Below are 24,931 nucleotides of genomic sequence, written 5' to 3' on the forward strand. Positions count from 1 at the left end.
GGGGGTCCACCAGCTGCAGCTATTACAGATGCCATGACTGAACAAGCAGAAACAGGTCTTCCTCTCACAAAGGTGAAAGTCAGAGTGAGGAAAAAAGGTGGGGGCTTTCATCATTTGGGAAAAAAATGTTCTAAACCAATGAAAAGTGTTATTTTCAGGTCACATGACCTGTTATGCTTACGTTACGCGTCCCACTCCGTGCCCGGAGCGCTTCCGGGGTGCTGCGCTTCGCGCCTCGGGTCGCGCTCCGGAGCACTTCCGAGTGCGCTAACGCGGCGCGTCATAAGACGCATTACGCGGCAACGCGATACGTTGCGCTTGCGCGACGCGTCACGATGTTGTTTTCGAATGCGGCAGTTGCGCTAACGGAACGTTTCCCGGTGCGCGGATCGGGTCGCAGCACCAAATTGAGCTAACGGGAAGCTACCCGGTGCGCGGACCGGTAGCGAAAAAAAAAAACATTTATATACATAAAAAAATTATATTAAATACATAAAAATATATTTTTCCTTTAAAAGAATACATTTTACAGCTTTTGATATTTGCAATTAAAAAACCATTGAAATTCACTGAAAAAACTATAGGTTATAGACCATATATAGTTAGGAATTAGCATTTACAAAACCTTGAAAATTCACTGAAAAAACCATAGGTTATAGACCATATATAGTTAGGAATTAGGATTTCACACAAAACCATTGAAATTCGCATATATAGTTAGTTGCACTAACTATATATCGCGCACCCGCAATCCACTGCTGATGATGTCACATATTACATCATTCATGACATGGTCAGTGACATCACTGATGACATCACAGATGACATCTAAAATGACATCACTGATGACATGTCAATCACTGATGACATCTCAAATGACATCACTGATGACATCACTGATGACATCTCAAATGACATCACTGATGACATCACTGATGACCTCTCATTTGACATTACTGATCACATCACTGATGATATCATTCATGTGATAATACGATGAACCTCTTCAGACTCTAATATAACCTTAGATACAATCAGTGTAACCAGACTCACAGACTGTCACTCATCCATGGAGTTACTCACACACCTAGTCAGTCATGCAAAGAATCAATCACACCTCCATTTCCTCAACTGTACAGTTATACACACCTTACTTATTCAAACATATACTAACACATATTAACTCTCTTATACAATCCCTGATACAAGTTCACAATGATCCATACAGCCACTCACACATTCAATGGCTCTTATGCACAGTTATTTATATATGTCAACTCTCACATGTACTGTGTTTTACATATGTACTTACTTTGACATGTAGCACCGAGATATCTATTCACTCACCAATACACTCATGCACACAGTCAACCGCCCATACAGCTGTTTCCACATGCACTTTTGAACCCATATGTAGGAAGGTACATCCTGACTATGGTTGCCCCCAACTTTTTGCCCTGTGTTTTAGCTGGTTTTTGACATAGTCGACCTGGGGCCCTGCCAATCAGGACCCCAGGCCTACTGCTCTCTCTTTAAAATGGATTCCATGTACCCTAGGTACATTTCCAATTGGTACTGGGCCACCTTATCAGACCCCGTAACGCAGGGCATAGGTGTACCCAGGGCCGCCAGGGGCTGCAGCATGTATTATGCCACCCCTGGCTGGCCTCCTAAATTTGACACAACTGGCTGCATGACAGCTGGGGCGAAGACGTGTAATCACCCTTTGCTTTAGATATAGTAGCTCTATATCTAACCATACAATGGACACCCGAGTTCCTATGAGTCACTCCTATGGCAGGCCTTGACAATCCTGAAGGCAGAGTGCGTGGGCTCGTGTGAACTGTGTTCTGGCCCGAGCCGAGCCCGGTTGCAGCTTGCGGAATCAAGACCCAATGGCTGTTCCATGATAACGCGTACCATATCGGTAACTCCGGTATCACGTTATCAAGGCATGTCGAGTAAGGTGTCATACGAATCGGGATGCTGCCCTCTCACCAACCCTGGCGACGAGGTTAGCATTCCGCCCTTCTAGAGGGACACGACATGTACGTAACTGTGAACCCCGGTTAAAGTTAACTAAAGCCTCAGCTCCACAAAATGGATGCTGCCACCACAGACACGAGTCTGACCTCCTGCTGCTGGGAGTCCTTCCAGCGAGGAGCGCTTAGACAAAGGGTTTCCTGTCGAGGGCGGTGTTCGCACCGTCCCAGACAGGGTTTGTGTATTCTGGGTAGGTAGGGCTTTTGCGAGAAGGTGACTGCGGAGTGGCACCCCGGTGCTCACTACGCATCTGCCGGTTAGAACCAGTTCCAGGGGCACCAGCCCTGGCCTGGGGAAAGTCCGGCAGGGGAGAGGGGTGTAACTACCCCCCTTCCTGGTCCCACCCTTAGGGCAGGACCTAGTCATGTACCCACCCCTTTCTTTAGAATAAAGGCCGGAGCGGGGACCCTTCCAAATTAGATCATCTTTGAATCAAGAATACTTTCTACGAAAGGACATTCAAGACTCTTCTCAAGATTTCTCCCTTGTGACTAAGGAGTAGTCACCCTGCATCAGCAGGCACCATCTAAGAACTCTGCGGTTTGCTGTAAGTCCTTCCTCAAGGAATCCGACGGCCCAGCTCGACGAGAACCGGCTTCCCTGGCACCTCTGACCTCTACCCACGTCATCAGCTCAGCTGTGATCTGTGGGTGCGACGAGACCTCGAGGGACCGGCCATCATCAGAACCTGCACGCTCTTAAACCAGCACGACCATCGAAGCAATTCTCTGGTGAGTGCTCTGGGGTCCGAGAAGCCCCGACCCTGAGCCGCTCCAGCACCGAAGTGCAGTCTCCCAGCATCTCCACGATCTGCGTGGGGCCCTTCTGCTCGCTGCTCAGCACGTTGTCTGGTCACTAGCCGCTGGCTTGTGCCCTTCTGTGACGACATCCGACAATCAACACTGCTGGTCTGGTTGCTCCAGACCGGCCCTTGCTTCCATCTTTGCGAGAAGCACCCCGGACCCTCCTGGTCCACTCAAGACGCCATCTTAGGCCCACCACGTGGCCCTGAGATCTGCCAAGGCTTGTTGCCCCATCCTGGGCCCAGCGACGCCGACAGCATCATCCTTCGTGGGACAGCTCGCACCTCCGCTGTGGTCGCCGACAACGCCTCCTGGTCCGTGAGACTGCAGAGCCTAGCGTCGCCCACTCACCTGGTCGAGGTGACGGCCAACCGGTGCCTTCCTGGTACCCTCTGACTACTGGCTAGTAGTACGAACTTGGTCCCCTCTGCTTTCAGGTATCATCAATCTCTGATCCAGGCTTGGATCTCTACGAACTATTCATCCCTGGTCGACGGCCAGCAACTCCTTTTCTTCCGGCTCCTGGCTCGTCAGCGAAGACCCCGACGCCTGTAAGACTTGTGCAGCCGCAGCCCTCGTGGCTAGGTAACTCGGCATTTCGGTGCCTGCATAGCCTCTTTACTCTAGGGTCCCGAGTCCCTCGCTTCCGACTTGCCTTATCGGGTCCGCCCGAGACCCTTAAACTTACCGTGTCCTCGGACACTTGTTTTAATTGTGCACTTGAAGTATTTTCCTAAGAGATTTGGTTTGTGCTTAGTACCCTGTCCTCCTAAAGAGTACAGGGCTGTTGTGATTCTTAATAAATATCCTGTTTATTTTCATAACACTTGTGTGGTGTCCTTTCACTTGGTGTTCAAGGGGTACATGTGTGGTAAACAGTTGGCTTAACACGTCCTCTAGAGTCTTTAGCCTTAGACTGCTCGTATCCACGCTACTAGGATAGCTGGTCTATAGGTTGACTTACAACCAAACACCATAAGGGTCGTTGGAACGATACATAGCGGTCGCTAGAATAGCGAACGTTGCATATCGGGTCAACTTCTCACACCATACATCTAGTGAATCAACTGCTCACACATCTATGCACAGTCATACACCTCCCAGCCACCCACACACACTCAGTCTCCCATACAAATACTTGGGCAACCAATCAATAACCCATATAGTTACTCATATAGCTACTGATCAACACATGCAGCAGTTTACAGAACAACAGACATAATGATGCACAAATTAAGACAGTTTAGTCACTAACCCATGCACTCAGTGAGACACATTTAATCACTCACTCATACAGTCAGTCATGCACCTACTAAATCCTTCATCCAGACACTTATACATCCACTCATTCTTCAATATGTAAGACCTATTTTAACTTTACAGAAACATACAGTCACTGGATGTTGTCATCAGTGATGTCATCAGTGATGTCATTTGAGATGTCATTTGAGATGTCATCAGTGATGTCACTGACCATGTCATGAATGATGTAATATGTGACATCATCAGCAGTGGATTGCGGGTGCGCAATATATAGTTAGTGCAACTAACTATATATGTGAATTTCAATGGTTTTGTGTGAGTAAAATAAGGTTTTGTAAATGCTAATTCCTAACTATATATGGTCTATAACCTATGGTTTTTTCAGTGAATATATATATATATATATATGTGCCAAACAAATTCCCACCACTTCCGTGTTCCGGCGAAGAAGGAACTCGGACCACCACAGCAGATCAGTTTATTTGCGTTTCTCCCACAGCCTGCAACGTCGCGTTTCGGGCTTCACAAGCCCTTGATCACATTCAGCTTGTTACACGTCACTGTTACTCTTTATATATCTTTTACACACTGTGCACGCCTCCTTGCTTACGTGAAGTGCTAGTCACGTGACAATAAAAAGGAACAACAGACTATCGTATTTCTTGTATAAAACAAACATTCAATGATTGCTTAAATGCATTTAGGTATTCCACGATGAATCAGTTATATCTAATATCGACAAACAAGGTTATTAGTATTTGGTATTACTAATCATCATCAGACAGGATCAATCCTTATTTGATATATTGCACATACCTTCGATCAGTATGTTTACTATGATGTATCAATAACTATGTTTGCAACAATGTTTGTTATTTATATGCGACAGTTGTACTGCTAGATCCTCCCTGTCCATGTGACCAACAAAAAGTGCTTAAGTGCAACTTATCTACAACTAGTGCAAATTCATACAATAAAGTGCTTTAGTCAATGTGCAACAGTGCAAAGATAATAAATATAAAGTGTCCTGTGTGCATTCTATATTAACATGGTCGACAATATCACATTTCATAGCAAATCTATTCCACATATCTTCATTGATAAAATGGTTATCCCCAGCCGGATTAAAAACCACTATTAAAAATATATAAGATTTATAAAATACCATAAAAAAATTATCTTATCAACGATGTTAATATAAAATTATACTTTTTTTAAAAATAGAATAGATAGAGTATATACAATGCAGATAAGATGTGTGCAAGGGCAATGATTATATAGTGCAAATATGGTATGACTGAAATACATTGCAATTTGTACTTAAATTCCCCTGATTTGCATATTGGAGATCGCATTGCTGTGTACTTTTTACAAGAAGGTATACATATCCTCCGTATTATTGAGACCCCGTGGCGATTTGCTGTCCAATTCTAAGATGAATTTGGTCTCTAGCTGCCTAAGAATCTTTTCTCTATTGCCGCCTCTCTTGTTTATGGGGACGGCAGCAATGACAAAATAAGAAAGGCAGTTGATGTCTTTATTGTGGCACTTGGAAAAGTGCTGTGCCACAGGATTGGCTGCATCGTTGTGGAGGATGGCCCTTAGGTGTTGTAATATCCTGACGTGTACCTGTAGTTTCGTGATTCCCACATAATTTAAACCACAGGTACACGTCAGGACATAAACAGCGAAATCCGTTTTGCAATTAAAACTGCCCTTAATGGCAATAGGGGATGTATCAAATGGTGTCTTACTACAACCAAATTTGCATGCACGGTAAACTGTACATCTTTTAAAGCCCCTGGACGGTTGTAACCAAGGTGTTGTTTTTATCGTTTCAGGGGAATTTTTATCTAGTTCATTGCCCATGGATCTGCCCTTTCTAAAGGTAACAGGGGAAGAAGTCAGCCGGTCACCCAGAACATTGTCTGTAAGGACAATGGGCCAATGTTTTTGAACAATTGCTCTGATTCTTCTCTCTTGTCGCGAGTAGGTCGTAATAAGTCTAGGATTGTCAGAGTTAGTGTTCACCTCTCTGGATGTAGACTCAGTAGACCCCTCTTTGAAGAGACTAGCTCTAGGCTGTTTGTCTGATTTACTGATGGCCTCTTTGATGAGTTTATTACTATATCCTCTCAATATTAACCTTGGACGCATGTCTTCAACACAATTGCGAAAGTCATTTTCATCACTACATATGCGCTTGAGTCTGAGAACCTCACCATATGGTATACTGGCGATGAGGTGCCTGGGATGTGAACTGTTGGCATGTAATGTGATATATATATATATATATATATCCAATTACCACTCTGGTGCTAGATCCACCCAAAGGAGAAAGACCCAGACTCCAGAAATCACTTTTTCACTGCTGGCTGCAGTGACTTTTTATTATGCCAGGTGCGAAATGCTCTCAGCCAGGATGACGCGTTTCGGCTAACCTGTAGCCTTGCTCACATACCTGAACTGCTCAAGCAATAACGTTTAAATACATTGGTGCATAAAATCACGTGATTTGAAAACTTGCTTGAATCCAGTGGCAAAGTGAGCAAGGGACTCACGTCTGAGCATACCCTGCCACACTTATGGTGGCCAAAAGCGGTACAAAAGGGGGTGGGAATGCCAGAAACAGGTCCTCGGAAGCTTGTTTCCGGTCCAGGGAAGACATGGCTTGGCAGTTCGGGCATGACTGTTCCCATGAGGCACAGGGTCAGACTGATTTGCATATAGCCATGTCTGAACTGGGGTGGCAGAGTGGGCTAAAGAACGGTGATGGATTAAACCCAGATCTTTTGACTGGTTGTGAGTGTTTGATTGATTCAGATGCTCATCACCACCCCCTTTTGTACCGCTTTTGGCCACCATAAGTGTGGCAGGGTATGCTCAGATGTGAGTCCCTTGCTCACTTTGCCACTGGATTCAAGCAAGCCGGGCTGAAGACTGCTGGAATGCCAGAAACCGGTCCTCGGAAGCTTGTTTCCGGTCCAGGGATGACATGGCTTGGCAGTTCGGGCTGGACTGTTCCCATGAGGCACAGGGTCAGACTGATTTGCATATAGCCATGTCTGAACTGGGGTGGCAGAGTGGGCTAAAGACCACGATGCCATCTGAAAAGAAAAGGAGGCCTAGGGCAGGTGAAAGAACCTCCAACGAGAAGACCAGGTGGGGATCAGAAACTCTAACAACAGAAGGTAAGAGCAAAAGTAGGCTGTGACACTGGAGAAAAACCAGCTGGAGGGATGCCCGACCATAAGAACACAAAGAGGACACCCACCATGACAAATCACCAGAGGTAGGCGACCCCAGAAACCCAAGCAGAGGGTCCCCGCAGAACGGGGAGGAAGGGTCAGTCGGGAAGGAATCTGCTGCTAGAATCGTCTCTACCAGATACATCGTTACCGAAGGTAAGCAACTTGTACATCTGATAGACTGCTAGCCGCAGATTCCTTAACGTAGAATAGATACCCTAGCCATACCCAAAAGGGAGGAGGGCCTGCGAGAGAGCCTCCCAACCATGAGAGACAAAGGGTCCCAACAGGGGGCATGCCACAAGGACAAGAAGGGAAGGCCAGGATATCCTAAGCCCCACCAAGGGAGAACTGCTCATCACCCTGCAGGGGCAGACCGCGCTCGCCAAAGCCTCAAGGACACAAGGCCCACCCCAACTCCTAGGGAGGAGAGGTAGAACCGGAGACAGGGCCCACCGGAAGAAGTCCCTACTCAGAGGCAGGAAGAGCCAAACACACCTCAGCCTCACGCAGCGGACAATACAGGACGACTGCATCGCTAGAAATGCAGACGTAAGAAGAAAGCCACAATGGTGTAGTAGAACATGCCTGTATTGGCATGCACATCCAGCAGCAGACACCACCACGGACGGTGCACCCAGGACAAGATAGATGTCAACCGAAGGTAGAGGCCTAGAAGAGCCAGGGCATGCCCCACGGGAGGGCCCGGCGGACACAGACCCACGAATGAAGGGGTACCAGACAAAAGAAAGAAAGACTGGAGACGGACCAAGCCGTCCACCAGAACCCAAAGCCAGACAGAGGACCAGGGCGGACAGAAGTGCAAAACCGGTACAACACAATGCAGCAGACAGCAGGCCAGGCTAGCGACACAGCGATCCAGGAGAAGGACATACCGGGGCGTAATGCAAGCCACTCCAAACCCAACAACAAGAGGATTGCACCTGCGATATACCGCGACACCACGGAGAGCAGAGGCCCAAAGGAAGACCACACCTCCCCAGCACACGATAGAGCTATATAATAGCTACCATTACCCTATATAGGGCATTTCATGTCCCAAGAACATGGGAACTCTCTTTAGGAAAAAAGTTTCCGCAGCAGAGGACAAACGGAAAGACATGCGGAGGAACCGCAGACTGCTTGCCAATAAAGAATACACAGAAGGCCTAATCTTGGGTCCTACACAGCATACCAACAGCCAAAACCACAAATCAAAAAAGGGCCGGACCAGCAGCCAGCAGTACCAAAGCCTTAACAAAAGGACTTGAGGGCACATCAAACACACAACCGGGGATACCCTCTACCAGGCCCCAGAAAAACACCCCCAAAAACCAGACTGACTTACAGGTCACTGAGGGGGAGAAGGAGGAGGAGGAGGAGGAGGACGAGGACGAAGAGGACGAAGAGGACGAAGCCCCACGAGAAACCTCTAAATGGCAGAGACCACAGGGGCGTGGAACAAAAGAGTGCCATCAAAGGTAAGGTCCACCAGCCATTCCCTAACGTTCTCCAGGAACCCACTATCCCGTAGCCAGGCATGTTGGCGAAGGGCCACAGAAGATGCCATGGCACGACCAAGCATCTCCGAAATGTCCAGAGCGGAGCGAAGAATAAACGCCGCCAGCTCCCATCTGTCCAACACATGCTGCCGCAAATCAACACAGGCACCCTCTTGAGAAGCGGCTGACACAAGGGACTCCGCCGAATCCCACAAGCAAGAACTAGCCCTAACCCATACACAAAGATTGTTAAGGGGCCGGAAAGCCGCACTGGTGGAGGCAAAGATATTGCGCCCCCAAGAATCTAACCAGCATGCCTCTCGCGACAGCGTAGACAACACCGATGTCAAGGAGGGAAAGGCAGTCCGTAAAAGAGGGCCCCTGGTAGAGGGGTAGAGGGAAAGAACGACAGAATCATGCGGCGCAGGACGGTGATGGTGCAGAAGTTGTTTGGGCACTGGGTCCCCTGTGTCGGGCCGCCCCCAACAGAGAAGTATGGAGCGAAACCTCGAAGGGAAGAAGCAGCTCCCGACCACCAGAACCCTGATGGAGGACTTGCAGAAGATGGTCCATGGGGAAATGGGCAGCTGGATCGCCCGTGCACAAGATTCCTGCAGCCGTGGAGACTGCTAGAGCCAAGGCAGCACCCGCCTCCGTAGGGCCCCGCAGTGGTGACAGAAGTTCATCGGTGGGCAACTGCTGCAAACTAAGGTGGCAGTCCCCCAGCCCAACCGGAGGAAGAAAAGGCTAAGCCCGGCAAGGGTTGACGGGAACTGAGGAATAGGGAATCTGAGGTGCCTCTGGCAAAGACTGCGGCTCCAGCGACGGTGAAGAGCCGTCCTTAGGAGACTCTGGGGGAAAAAGGCGCGACGCGGCGACCCATCTCCGGAGAAGATGAAACCAACAAACGCCAAACCTTTGGAGAAGAGGAGGCACCGGAAGACGAATCAATGACCAGACGCTGGCCCGGGGCTGTAGAGTCCGTGACCGACGTCAGGTCAACGTCGACCGGCGCTGAAGGAGACGCCAGAACGACCCTCGCCACAACGCGTGACGCAGGAGACCGAAGCTGGGTTGGAGCCGGGGCGGCTAGGGAACTGTGCCAAAAAAAGACGATGAATCAACCTCCGAGGCAGCTGCCTGTGTGGAGGGACGAGGTGGTCCCGGGGACACTCCCCGACCTCTAGCCGGCTCCTGCGGTGCCGCCTGGGCCAGCATCCACCGGCACCTGAGCGGCGTCACCTCGGATAAGGCTGCCGCCTGCCCAGAGCAACCTCCCGCGACACCACAGGGACTCCCGCAAGGGTTTGCGGCGAGGCAGAGGCACCGTGGTCCGAAGGAGGGATCCCCGTAGGGCCGCACCCCGACGTCACCACATCCTCCGAACCTGGAGCCAAGCCTGTCGGCGCTGGAGACGGAGCTGGCGGCAATGCCGCAGAAGTCCCCGCACCTGGCAAGGGATCTGCAGACGTCTCAGGAAGAGGAGGAGGAGAAGGAGTAGCCAACTAGGCCTGCAAGGCCGCCGTATAGACCTCCATCTGGGCTCTAGTCTCCCCGGGTCTGGAAACGGCGGATAGGGTGGTGATGCGCCGGGCCGCACCACCCGCTGAGAACCCACGCCACCAGCAGGCTGGAAACCAGCTCTCGGGGACAAACTGTCAACAGGTGAGCGACGCTCTAGCCGGTCTGGGAGAAGGACGATGTCTGAGACGGAGGCGGCGGTTTTTGAAGCCATCCGCGGGGGACAGAGGCGGCGATAACGCTGACCTGGACATGCATGCCGAAAGGAGTTTCATCCGGCGCTCCCGCCGGGACTTCGGTTTCATTTGCTGCCACGTCTCACAGTCTATGGAGTCGTGGTGTTCTCCCAAACACCAGATGCAGATGGGATGAGGATCCGTCGCCGACAACTGGCACGCTCAAGACGAGCACGACTTAAAGCCCGAAGGCATTCATACACTGTTCCCAAGAAAAACACTGGAAAGCGGAAAAAAGAGGCCTGAAACTGGCCAGGAACACGATTCGGGTCCACGTTGCACGCGGAAAAGAAGAAAACTGACGTCAGTGCACCAGGGTGGGGCTTATGTGACCTCGCTGACGTCACGCCCGCAGAGGACGTCGGGGCGGAGTCGCATGGTGCCGCCCCACCCTCGACGCGCAGAGATGCTGGGCAAGAAAGTTATCCGGGTCCAGTCTACCGCCTGGGGATAATTCTATGTTAAGGAATTTGCGGCTAGTAGTCTCTATCAGATAGTGATTATTTGGAGATCATAGGAGTCTCATGAAGTGGATTAGGTTGAAAAATGAGGTTTCAGAAGATTCTAAGGAGGGATACATGAGGGAAGGGTTTACGAAGGCTTGTTTGGGAGATCTGAATAGTAACATGAGGTTTGAGATGATAGAAAGCTGGATTGAGGAAGGAAGAGTCTAGAAAGGGTATTTAGAGATCATAGTAGGAGAATGAGATTTGGGATGAGTCAAAAGGTGGAGGTAGAGGATATTTTGAGCAGTATTTGGTGAGATATAGAGTAGTACATTGGAGAGGTTCAAACATTGTTTTTACAATTTTTTTTTTTTTTTTTTTTTTTTTACAGTAGCAGTAAACCAATTTATAGATACATAATATATGTATAACACAGGTAATATATGGTATATAAAGATTTTAGTTATATTTAATAAACTCAGACTTTCAAGTGTTCCTGTACTTTAAGCTAATTTAAGTGTTTAATTAAAAAAATGTCTTCAATAATTGAATGGTGTAGCAATTGAAGATAACTAGTTATGATAAACATTTGCATATTGTGATAAACCAAGATCCATATGCATCTAATCAAATAACTTGTATGAAACACTACACAGTAATATGTACATTTCTTAAGCAGACCTAAAGAATATTTTATATATTGATAAACAATTGTTATACACATTTATACAAAGGAATACACATATCCAGATGCATATACTCAAGTTAAATGCTTATTTACACAGGGATATGCTGTACATATATGTTTGATTATGGTGGTTATGTAGCGAAGAGCCGACTCTTGAGTAGCCTTCTAAGGGAAGATCTTATGTTTGGGGGTAATGAATTCCATAGTTTGGCTGATGGAACAGAAAATAATGTTAGTTATGTGTTTTTTTTCTTGTATGTTTGGCTTTTGAGGCGAGGTGCCAATCTTGAGCGGTGGTTCGGTTCCTTTTGTTGAATGTATATGGTTATTTTACTCCTGATGTAGAGTGGCCCTGTTCCATGTATTGCTTTGTGACTGATACACTGCAGCTTGAATGCGGGTCTTCTGGCAACCGGTAACCAATGTAGGGCCCTCAAAGGATCGGAGATGTGGGCTTGTGGCTTTACAATTATGAGTAGTCTGGCAGCAGAGTTCTGAGTCCGTTGTAGTATTTTCTTTTATTTTTTATACTTGATAAAGATGATCCATGGTAGACGCTATTGATGTAATCCAAGTTTAGACCGTACAAGAGCGATAGTACCAATCAAAAATTAGGGCTACTGTTCCTAAAGAGAAAGAGGAGATCTCAACAGGTTGTGCAGGACTCTGGCATATGCACAGTGGCAGTTAGCAGGACTGTTTTATGTTGCCCACACACATCCCAAAGGGATGTCATGCTTAATCATAGGGCTATTGCTCCTCGTTGGGCCAGCGCTGCAATGCCCATCAGGTCCCTCGAAGGGTCACTTTGGCGAAGATCTTTTATTGGTATAACTGGACCGCCCTGTCCGATTAAAAACCTTTATGGGTAAATGCTACCAATTGGGTCATAAAGTACCTTGGTAGTTTGATGTGGATACCCTCATTAGGGTCCAACTCTAGTCAACATGTTTCGCGCCCCTAGTGGTCAGGAGAATCTGTGGGGCTTCTTCAGGACCGGAATAGTGAGTAAATCTTCCTACCCCATGAATGTGTCAAAAGTGTTCCCCTTTGAGTGGTACCAACTCTGCTTATCCCAAGGACAGATGCGACGACCAGATCGCACTCCGAAACCTTTAGCACGACTCAGCGCATCACCTCTGCCACACCCTAGGGAGTACTTTTATCTCCAGTTGGAGGTTGGAAAGCCAACATCAGAAAAGTAGGTAAAGGCTGACCTAGCTTCTGCAAAGTCAGATAAGTGCACTCACGTTGTGCCATCAATGAAATAATGTAGGAGGGGCAAGTTTTTAAGCGATGGGTATTTCTGTGGAGTATATCAGTGTCTTGCCTACTCTAATGGCCACTGACTAACCAACTTGCCTAATGTGTGCATCGGCCAGTCTCTGTGAACTTACCAGCTTTGGCAGCATAGCAGCAATAGTGGTTCTCAGAACCTTTTGTCTCAACCTTGTCACCCTCTATAGGTACTTGTGGAGCAGTACTTTGTTATGTAAATTTGTAGAGCGTGGCTAATCACATGCTGACTAGGGCTGGCCTGAGGGGAGAGGAGGAGATCATGCCTGTTTCCCCTGTAAGAGCCATGTCTTGGGGTTCCTTCGAGGTTCATTAAGGGAGGGGGAGGTTCTGAGATGTTTCGAGAGGTCATTCCAAGTCTTGGCTGTGAGGTATGAGAAGAAGCGTCCACCGCGTTTGGTGTTCTTGATATGAGGGAGGTGTGCTGTTGTCTAAGATGCAGATCGAAGTCTTCTGGTGAGTTGGTAGAAGTTGAGGCAGTGGTTGAGATAAGGTGGACTGGTATTGTGTAGAGCTCTGTAGGCATGTGTGAGTAGCTGGAACTTTCATCTTTCCTGGACTGGGGGCCAGTGGAGATTGTTGAGGTGTGGAGAGATGTGGTTATTTCGCTGGATGTTCAGGATGAGCCTGGCGGCGGTGTTCTAGTTGGTTTGGAGTCTGCATAAGACATAGGCTGTGATTCCGAAGTAGTGGGTGTTTCTGTAATCAAGTCAACTTGTGATAATAGCCTGGGTGACCGTTCTTCTGTTGTTCAGTGAGATCCACTTGAAAATCTTGCTTGCCATTCACAAAATATAGAAGTATGATGAGGAGACTGCATTGATCTGTCTGCTCATGGAGAGGTTGGTGTCCAGGATGATCCTGAGGTTCTTGACATGGTCTGCAGGGTTGGTTTGGTGGCCCAAGTTCAGAGGGCCACCCACAGACGTCCCGGGAGAGTGGTTGTTTCCGCAGATTAGGATTTTAGTTTTGTCTGTGTTGAGCTGGAGGCCGTTGTTTTTTTTCATCAAAGCAGCAACGTTGCTCATGCAGTTGGCAGGTTTGCTCTGGTGCTGGTTGAGTTGGTAAGGGAGAGGATGAGCTGTGTGTTGTCGGCGTAGGAATCTATGTTGATGTTCTTTACTCTGTGTTCTGAGGTGTAAAGGGGGTGGTCTAACTTATTGAGTTCTGTCAATGTGGAAGGAGGATATTGACTTGAGGACTAGTCCTCAGATATCCAAGTGCTGAAGCTTTCTGATGAGAGACTTGTGGGAGACCGTATCGAAAGCAGCAGAGCGGCCGAGGAGGATGAGTATGGGCATTTCTCCTTAGCCGAGGATGCTTTTGATGTCATTGGGACCACAATACAGGCTGTCTCTGTGCCGTGGTCGGTTATGATTGGGAGCTGATTTATTTCTAGGTGATCTTTGAATTGGGTATTGATGCCTTTCTCAATGACATTAGCTGGGAAGGGCAGGAGCGAGAAGGGTCTGTAGCTGCTGAGGGTGTTTTGGTCTTCTGTTCGTTTCTTCAGTTGGTCGATGACTTCGCATTTTTCCAACAAGACGTGGTGGTGGTGGTTATGGAGATGCTGATGATAGTGGTGAGCGCGGGGAGATCATGGTTCTTCCACGATTGTATAGGACATGAGGCCCTGTCAGCTCCCAAGTGAATGGTATTCTTCAGGGCGGTAGATTGTTCGAGAGGTTCTGCCAGTTGCTTAGCTCTTGTTTGGTGATGAGGGAGGTGCCCGGCCGGTCGGTGGAGTTCGTATTGATAAGATGTGGGTCGAATGTGTTGTTGATCTTGGCAATCTTTTGTACGAAGAAGTTTGAGTGGGTCATTGCTGAATGCTTGGGTTGGAATGATGTCATCGTTGGCAGCTGCAGGATTGGAGAACTCAATACTAAAAAGTTCTTTGCCGTTGTCGCCGCTGGCTGCGAGTCTGAGAATTAAGGCCTTTTTCTTTGCGTCTTGTCTTGTAGTTGGTGGTAGAGGTTGAGTGCAGCTTTCTATGTGGATCTTGATAATAAGACGTTTTGTAAAACTTCACCTTTGTCTGTTTTTTTCCGAGCTCAAACTGAGTTGTACAACAGTGCATGGATGAGCTTTCTTCAACATCCAGGATAGAGTTTTGCTGGATATCTCACTCTCAACATATACATGAGCCTGTACTTTTTTTACCTACATAAGTGATTTTCCTCTCAGCAGGCTCTTATGTTTGCAAATATAAATCTTTAAGCTTTCTAAGGGCGAGAGTGCTAGAGGTTGCTTTAGAACTGCTGGTTCTGCAGGGGTTTGAGCTCTCAAAGGCATTTAACACCTTTCGAGCGTCGAATGTTCAGCGTCCAGTGCTGAACGTTCGAATAACGAATGCTGACCCGTCGGCCAACGGTCGTGCGCAGCACTGGCAAGGTAGTGCTCGTGACGACCGTTGGCCGACGGCAGCAATTAAAGGGTTAATAGCCTCTTGTTATTTTCGAAAGCCTCAGCCAAATCTGGCTTTTTAGCCAGCATGTGCTGTGCATGGACAGATTTGTTTTTTTAGCCCGTGGTTCAAAAGTATTTGCGAAAACTAAACATCACAGATTGCAATATGGTGTTGGCTTACGCCTAAACGGCTACCACTTAGTAGCTATTTATACATACAAATGGAATGACTGAAGAGCTTGATAGTGAAACTTTATTGGGGGTTAATCGAAAAAGATAAAAGGTAATTGAAAAGCAGTGAATTCATGGATAAGATTGAGACAAGTCTAAAAACATCCTAATCACAAATGAAAAACTATGGCAATAGAATACACCTCCTATTTGTATTTATTTATTTACTTATCTTCTTAAAGTGTTTAGAGAATGCTTTGTCGGGTAAAGGAGTCCTTTGAACCTTCTGTTTAATGCTGCAGTAACATGGCATTTATTTTCTTCCTTAGCCTTAGAGAACCAAAGAAGGATTTAATATCCAAGGTTGTTCAGACCATTGGAAAGAAAAAAGCAATCGAGCTAATGATGGAAACTGCAGAAGTGGAGGAAAACGGAGGCCTGTTTGTAATGGTAAGGACATTCTGTGGTAATATTTTCTGATGAAGTCTCTGGTACTTGCAGTTCAGGTACCTTTGGGAAATTGGTGCTACCATATATGTTTAAGGTAAATTTACTCTCTGGTTCATTTAATCTGTGTCCTGTGCACATTAATTTGACCACAATTCTTAAACTTCGGGGAATGCAACAAAAGCCCTTTAAAGGCCTTCAGTCCGAAAGCTCCCTCTACACCAGCTAACTCCAAGTTTGGTTTAAGAAGAGAAAGCTCACGAAAAAGCAGTGTTGGGGTCTTCTCCCAAGTCAACCGAGAACTAGCAGTGAGTAATGTGTTCCACTAAGACAGGATTGTAGGTCGTTTGTCTGCAATGGAAAATTGGCCTCCCAAGTCCCTTGGGTCACCTGCCTCAATCCTTGGTAAAGTGCAACCAAATTACAACAATAATGTGACTGACTACCCAATGTTAATTTTTGTAAAGCACAACAGTTTACGAATATGTCAAAATGAATAAATAAATATATTAACAGTAAAAAAAATTCAAATAACAATGTATACAATAAAGATGGACGGTATGTCTGTATGTCATAGTATCCACTACTCCTATAGAATATACAGGCTATTCGTGGCTCCCAAACACTAAAAGAAAACTATTGAAAATGAGAAATCCCAAACCACTATTTTACGATAACATTCTTATATGGCTTATGCAGTATTTGCCAACATGCCTCGTTTGCACTCGTTACCTGATCACAAACGGGACTACTGGGAAATGAAGGATTGTAATCCTCTTCTCAAATTCTAGTTGGCTTGTTATGATTCTAATAATCAAGTGTTTCGAAAATTATGTACAACAAAAACTGGTTGAAATAAACAGTGCAAAACGAACTTTGCAGATGTCCAAGTAGTATTTCAGAGCTCAGTCAAGTCGATTAATGTGTCCACGAAAATAAACCCCTTTTCCGGTTTAAGTTGTGTTTGCTCCTACAGATGTGGAGATATTGCAAACTAGGGTTGTCCTAGCTACACCTAGATCTCACCTTCTAGATAAGACCTCCAAACCCTGACTTTCTCCAGGAAGGTTTGCACAGTCTAAGATAACTTTGAAAAAAGGTGGCAACATGGTGCATTTTTCCCTTAAACCATTTCTAGAAAGCTTAAGGTGATGCAGGCAGTTAAGAAAAATGCAATTTTACATGCCTTTCATTTACCAAAGCATCTGTCTACATGTCTCTGGATCACTGGCTGGAAAAAGATCATGCAAATTGAGGCAGTAGAGTAGATTCTGTCAAATTGTACTGGTTACAGAGGCCTTGCAGGTTCAAAAAGTAGACAGATTACATTGACTTTACAGATCAGGTTTTCAGACCACAGTAGTGATTATCACTGAAATATCTGCTTTATATAAATAATTTGGTCCCCAAAAGTTTGCTTGTCCTTTTTGTACATTTTGCTGTCAAATGCAGGCTTATATTTGTGAAAAATGTACATTTTGCTATGGGTAGGAAGGGGGGAAGCAATCCTCCTACCTTGGATGCTCCATTATGGCATGAATTGCCACCTGCACAGAAGCACACTTGAGCGAACACACGTCGATGAACTGACACACTCCGATTCTGCTTCAAGATGTGGTACTTTTTAGGTCGAGCTGGTGTAAGCAGTGCGAAGCACTGCGTACAGTGAAGCATCTATTGTTACTCACTTCCAGGGAATGTGAGACAGGATGGGCACGCGCTGTGCTGTCTGAGATTTCAGCGTGTGTGTGCGCGCTTTTGCTGCTGGGCGCTCGCGCAGGGCCGTCGGAGATTTCAGTGTGTGTGCGCGCGTTTGCTTTTGTCCTTCGTGTACTGCTGGGCGCTGGCGTTCTGCTGTTGTGAGCGCGCCCGTAAGAACACATGATATGCTTACAGTTTTCCATGAAAAAAGTGCTTCTACATGCCATTTTCGTATGTTAAAATTGCTTGTTAAGTCTGGTACACAACGTGGTTTCATTATTCAAATTAAAACACTTTGCGTAATATAATAAAGCATTTTTTTAAGCTCATTGCAGCGTTTACAAGCACAGACGCTTTAAAGAGCAGTGTTCGTCTACGGGTTGCCCCCCCACCACACTGTGACTTTCTTTGGCTGATACATGCCAAACCACCCCCCTCCCACATTCATTCCCTAGCCGTCATCTCCCCGCAGTCTGACACACCCTCAGCCACATGCGCAGCTATCTACACATCGCATGCAATCTCGCGCGACACCCACGCACTTATCACTCTCGAGCCGGATGCTGTGCACATAAGCCAACACCTGCCCTCCCCAACACCCGAACAACACCTCCTCACTGTCCTGCAAAGCAGATCCATCCCAATCGCTTTTGGTTTATTGCTATCTTCATGGTTTCTAAAAGTTCAAGCTTGACCCCGGTTCACTGTCCCTGAATGGAGCTATTTGTCTCTGAAGGATTAGATTTTCTGGAAGAAGCAAAAGGACAGTTCCCTGCGTTAAACGGTATGTAAAGCACCAGTGGTTTGGCGAATTCGCTGTGGTTAATCCCAGGCCACAGAGGCAGCTGGAAAAGCTGGTTCTGAGTCATCCAAAAATGGCGCCGACAGAACCTTGGAGTTTACAGTGGGATTCCAGGGCTCGATCATGCCCTGAAAATTCAAAAGGACACCGTGCCCGTGGGCTACACTCTGGCGCTGACACCTCGTCCCATCACTGGCGCACATGATCTCATGCCCACAGGTATGTCCGGTCTGTCTGTCTCCAAGGGGACAGACGGCGCGGCTATTGGTCCAAAAACAGCGCATTTCGCGTAATTCACTTTGAGCTGTTCAAGGAGTTTTCCAATCAACTGCGCCGTGGCTTTGTCTCGATTCGGGAGGAAGGACGGATACAGCTGAAAAAAACATTTTAGTACTGGTACATGCAGACATATGAGACCAGAACAGGTAAATACGTACATACTACACTGGGGCCTATACAACATTTACAAACATGTGGGTTCTATGTTGCATATGGAATTATAAGTGTTAATAACCGGATTGTTTTCCACCGAGGGGTTCCTAATGACATTAAGTGGACAATGATAGTCAAGCTCAAGTTGTCTCTGATGTTCTGATAATGTTTTGTTGTGCATGCCCCCCTCACCTCCCCTACATTTGTACATCCAGTAAGCTGATCTCATGGAGCAGCTGTGCAAGAGAAGAGAAGTCAAGGGAGTGTCACACATAATATCATTCTTAACTTTCACCTCCCTCAGGCTCTCTCCGCCGAACACTCTTCCTCCAACCCTCAGCAGCAGGCCCTCCCAAAGATATAATAAAAAAACATACCTGCCACCCTGACATCCTTCTTCACTATGCTTTCAACAACCTCCGGAATGATACATTTAATACATGAGGGGCACATTTTCACATTCATGCAGCAAGACAGCAGAGCAGCCAAAGTTACTGCACTGCGTTGTACTAGTGGTAAGGGTGCAAGAGCGTAGCAAGGCCATAGCTCAAAGATATGGGGTCACATGCATCAAGCGAAAAACAGGTTGCAAATGGGCAAATTTGCAGAATCTGCCCCTTTGCGACCAGTATTTTTGCATTCACACCCAGACCCCTCACACACACACACACACCCAGACCCCTCACACACACATCCGGACCTCACCCCCCCCCCACACACACACACTACTCCCCCCCCCCCCCCACACACACAACCCCCCCCCACACACACACAACCCCCCCGCCCCCCACCACACACACACACACACACAACTATCTATCTATGGCCTTCACTCTATCTATGGCCTTCACTCTATCTATGGCCCTCACTCTATCTATGGCCCTCACTCTATCTATGGCCCTCACTCTATCTATCTATGGCCCTCACTCTATCTATCGCCCTCACTCTATCTATCGCCCTCACTCTATCGCCCTCACTCTATCGCCCTCACTCTATCTATCTATCTATCTATCGCCCTCACTCTATCTATCTATCGCCCTCACTCTATCTATCTATCGCCCTCACTCTATCTATCGCCCTCACTCTATCTATCGCCCTCACTCTATCGCCCTCACTCTATCGCCCTCACTCTATCTATCTATCTATCTATCGCCCTCACTCTATCTATGGCCCTCACTCTATCTATGGCCCTCACTCTATCTATCTATGGCCCTCACTCTATCTATCGCCCTCACTCTATCTATCGCCCTCACTCTATCGCCCTCACTCTATCGCCCTCACTCTATCTATCTATCTATCTATCGCCCTCACTCTATCTATCTATCGCCCTCACTCTATCTATCTATCGCCCTCACTCTATCTATCTATCGCCCTCACTCTATTTATCTATCGCCCTCACTCTATTTATCTATCGCCCTCACTCTATTTATCTATCGCCCTCACTCTATTTATCTATCGCCCTCACTCTATTTATCTATCGCCCTCACTCTATTTATCTATCGCCCTCACTCTATTTATCTATCGCCCTCACTCTATCTATCTATCGCCCTCACTCTATTTATCTATCGCCCTCACTCTATTTATCTATCGCCCTCACTCTATTTATCTATCGCCCTCACTCTATCGCCCTCACTCTATCGCCCTCACTCTATCGCCCTCACTCTATCGCCCTCACTCTATCGCCCTCACTCTATCGCCCTCACTCTATCGCCCTCACTCTATCGCCCTCACTCTATCGCCCTCACTCTATCGCCCTCACTCTATCGCCCTCACTCTATCGCCCTCACTCTATCTATCTATCGCCCTCACTCTATCTATCTATCGCCCTCACTCTATTTATCTATCGCCCTCACTCTATTTATCTATCGCCCTCACTCTATTTATCTATCGCCCTCACTCTATTTATCTATCGCCCTCACTCTATCTATCTATCGCCCTCACTCTATTTATCTATCGCCCTCACTCTATTTATCTATCGCCCTCACTCTATCTATCTATCGCCCTCACTCTATTTATCTATCGCCCTCACTCTATTTATCTATCGCCCTCACTCTATTTATCTATCGCCCTCACTCTATTTATCTATCGCCCTCACTCTATTTATCTATCGCCCTCACTCTATTTATCTATCGCCCTCACTCTATCTGTCTATCGCCCTCACTCTATCGCCCTCACTCTATCGCCCTCACTCTATCGCCCTCACTCTATCGCCCTCACTCTATCGCCCTCACTCTATCGCCCTCACTCTATCGCCCTCACTCTATCGCCCTCACTCTATCGCCCTCACTCTTTCGCCCTCACTCTTTCGCCCTCACTCTATCGCCCTCACTCTATCGCCCTCACTCTATCGCCCTCACTCTATCGCCCTCACTCTATCGCCCTCACTCTATCGCCCTCGCTCTATGGCCCTCACTCTATCTATCTATGGCCCTCACTCTATGGCCCTCACTCTATGGCCCTCACTCTATGGCCCTCACTCTATGGCCCTCACTCTATGGCCCTCATTCTTTGGCCCTCACTCTATGGCCCTCACTCTATGGCCCTCACTCTATGGCCCTCACTCTATGGCCCTCACTCTATGGCCCTCACTCTATGGCCCTCACTCTATGGCCCTCACTCTATGGCCCTCACTCTATGGCCCTCACTCTATGGCCCTCACTCTATCTATCTATGGCCCTCACTCTGTTTATCTATCGCCCTCACTCTATTTATCTATCGCCCTCACTCTATTTATCTATCGCCCTCACTCTATTTATCTATCGCCCTCACTCTATTTATCTATCGCCCTCACTCTATTTATCTATCGCCCTCACTCTATTTATCTATCGCCCTCACTCTATCGCCCTCACTCTATCGCCCATCGCCCTCACTCTATTTGTCTATCGCCCTCACTCTATCGCCCTCACTCTATCCATCTATCGCCCTCACTCTATCGCCCTCACTCTATCCATCTATCGCCCTCACTCAGCACCACCACAGCATCAATCTGTGCGGCCATTCAACAACAACTGGTTCAAATATCTTCTCTCAATGTTTCAAGCTTTATTACAAATGTCACAAAAAGATGTTAATATTTCACTTCTGTTCTTGGATTTTCGTCACAATAAAATATACTGAATATAATCTTCACAAAAGTTTAAGCTATTGCCATTATAAATTGAAAGAACTTTCATTTAAGTATTAATTATTTAAAAAAATTAAAAGCCATTGTTATTTGTAATATCAATACATCTAAGTCACGTAAATACAACACATAATGCAGTACAAATGCTGTAGGTGTCACATTTGCAAAACTTAAAACTATTTGCAGTGTCAATGACAAAGCCATTAATTTAGCTATTTTCAAAACCAACACATAAATAAAAAATTGTCATTTACAATATCAAAAGCTCAAACTTTCCTAATGCGAGACCTATTGGATTGCAAATGCTTGTTTGTTCTGGCTGGCTACCTACACATGTACATGTACAGTGTTATTAAAACCAGAAAGCATACATTGGGCTCTGTGCTGCCAGTCATACTTAATGTGATGCTGGTCTTACCATTGCTGATTGATCAACCAATGATATTATCCTATAGTATATAGTGATTTGATCAGTTCTCAGATGCCTCTTGCAAAAAGAGGACTACTCATCCATGCTCTAAACACCTGAATTGTGCATGTCTCTGGCTAGCGCACACCAGTGGCAAAGCGGTCACTCCAAGGGCTGAACGCAATCAAATCATCCGAAGGGTAAAGAAAAATGAAGAAGAACAGCTCTTGAATACCCGGATTGGCAAGAATACACTATTGTAGAAATGGAAACCCAAGCAAACTTAACAATGGTTAAAGAAGGAAGGGAGAAGGAAAAACAAAGAGTTGAAGGGAAGGCTAAAAAACAAAGGACATAGCGAGGCCATTTCACCAAAACATTTGTGCCTCCATGGCCAGTACCGTCCACTTGCATCAACCTATACATTTGGAGATGTTTATTATCTTAAGCTAGATAATTTCCTCAAGAACACAATAGAAAGACAGGTCCACCGAAATTGACAACATTTTCTGTTGTGATGAGGAGGATATGGACATGTTAAAAAATATGGTACTGATAAAAATTTTAGTACAACTGTCCCTCTAGGTAGTCTCTGTCTGAGGAGTCTATTGTTCAAGGCATTGTGGTTCACCTGTCTATGGAAAGGAATGAATAGGGCTCTTTATTTTTCTATCAAAAAGTCCCAGAAAAAGAAAACATTTTTGCAGGCCAGTAGTGAATCCTGTATGGATTACGGACTTGTATTTTTCAAAAACTCTACTCAATTGCTTTTGCCAGTTAGGGCTAGAGGTTCTGAATTCTGGACCTTCCCAGAGCTCTGTACCTAGGTTATAGGGGTTATTTTCTGCATTTATTAGCATCAATACCACTTGTACTGAATGAGAGCAAATTTTTGTAACTTCAGCATTGTCCATGTTGCAAAATCCTACCAGAGCCATGTTGTTTCAACTCATCCCTTTCAAAGAGGGATCCGTTGGATACCGATCTTCCCCTGTTTAAAGGGTGTGGTTTAACTTTTTGTTTTGACCTAGTAAAACAGGGTTTACAGAAAAATATCCCACAGGCTAGATTCTTGTTTGGAAGCACATGTGGCACCCTTCTGGCAGGATGTAGTCTCCCTCCAACCCCTCGTTTAGTTTCCTGTACTATGGGATAGTTAAAAGAAAAATTTGTCTAGAAGATGGGGCTTTTAATTTATGTGAATTGTTAAGTGGAGTCTTTGAGGCGACTAGTCCCTCTGAAGATTTCTTTTTGGACTGGGAGAATCTAATTTAAATTTTCCATCAATTATCTAGTTTGATCTTTCAATAATACCCCTGCTTTTCTTGATAGTTTTCATGAATGATCTCTGTCCCCTATGTTTACCATACATAATTGCCAGTGTGTGTTCTTTTCCACCATAAAGCTCCACCTTTTAAATACCAACATGGGACAATAAGATGTTTATATTCCCCAACCTCATTAAAGAGGTATTGGGTTTGTTGTTTGATGGAAGTGAACAGTGTTGGCTTCTAAAGCCGAATTGACTGTATTCGTCAAGTGATGCGCTTGTTTTACTTATTGCTTTTAGTGTCAGGATGTCTGGCTTGTTGTCTATTTACTAAAACCAAAGATTCAAGCATGCGCTCAAAGGTTTTCTGCATCAGAGCCAAAAAATATAAAAAGGGTTACTCTCTCCTGTTTAGTGTGTCTATTACCACTTGAACTAGAGAGGTCCGGTACTTCTTCCCCCTCACCCGCCTTAATAATATAAAACTATTGTTGCAAAATCGGGTGTTATAGAATTTTTTGTGAGAATAGTAACATTGTCGCTCAGGGAAAACTTGTAAATGCAGAGTTCTAAATCGAGAGGCAAAAGCGAGCCAATAGCTGCTGATTGAAAATTGGAGCAGACAATTATAGAGACAGCCGATTACCCACCACATCTAATCATTGAGACAAATTTCATAAGCAACGTATAATACGGATTTATACATATTTAGTATGTTTGGAGCCTAAACTAATGTAATATCAGTATTAATCCCAACCCTAGAGTTGCACAAGGAGGAAAATCTTCTTTAGAGGAATCTACATCTTTGAGTTTATAACAAAGTTTTGTATAGATGTAGTCCAGTATGGATGGAGCTTTTCTTTGTTGATCGATGAGGGAGTCAACAAGGGTTTGCGGAGAGCGGGGGCAGGGAAGACTGGACACAATAGGATTTTCAGCGTCTAATGATGCAATTGAAAGATAGTAGGGTAGGTTATAAAGCGGAGTGAGGCAAATATAATCGCACTTTTCGGTTTTTTTGATACTTGAAAGCACCTAAACACAGTACTGTGACCGGTCTTACTAATGCAACAGGCCTTACAAAGATAGTGTTTGTCTGGATCTGACTCACTCACACTCA

At 46.1% G+C, this 24,931-nt stretch overlaps 1 protein-coding gene across 1 annotated transcript in view; it reads left to right on the top strand.

Annotated features, from left to right (window-relative positions):
- The window catches only part of PHAX (phosphorylated adaptor for RNA export), a 124,703-nt gene that overhangs the window by 41,344 nt on the left and 58,428 nt on the right, over window positions 1-24,931 (top strand). Inside the window, exon 3 of the mRNA XM_086961106.1 lies at window positions 15,956-16,076. Coding sequence (XP_086817232.1) covers window positions 15,956-16,076 — 121 coding nt within the window. The remainder of the gene's footprint in view (window positions 1-15,955; window positions 16,077-24,931) is intronic.

The sequence above is a fragment of the Lissotriton vulgaris genome, chromosome 3_1, assembly GCF_964263255.1.
Source record: "Lissotriton vulgaris chromosome 3_1, aLisVul1.2, whole genome shotgun sequence".
Classification (NCBI taxonomy): Eukaryota; Metazoa; Chordata; class Amphibia; order Caudata; family Salamandridae; genus Lissotriton; species Lissotriton vulgaris.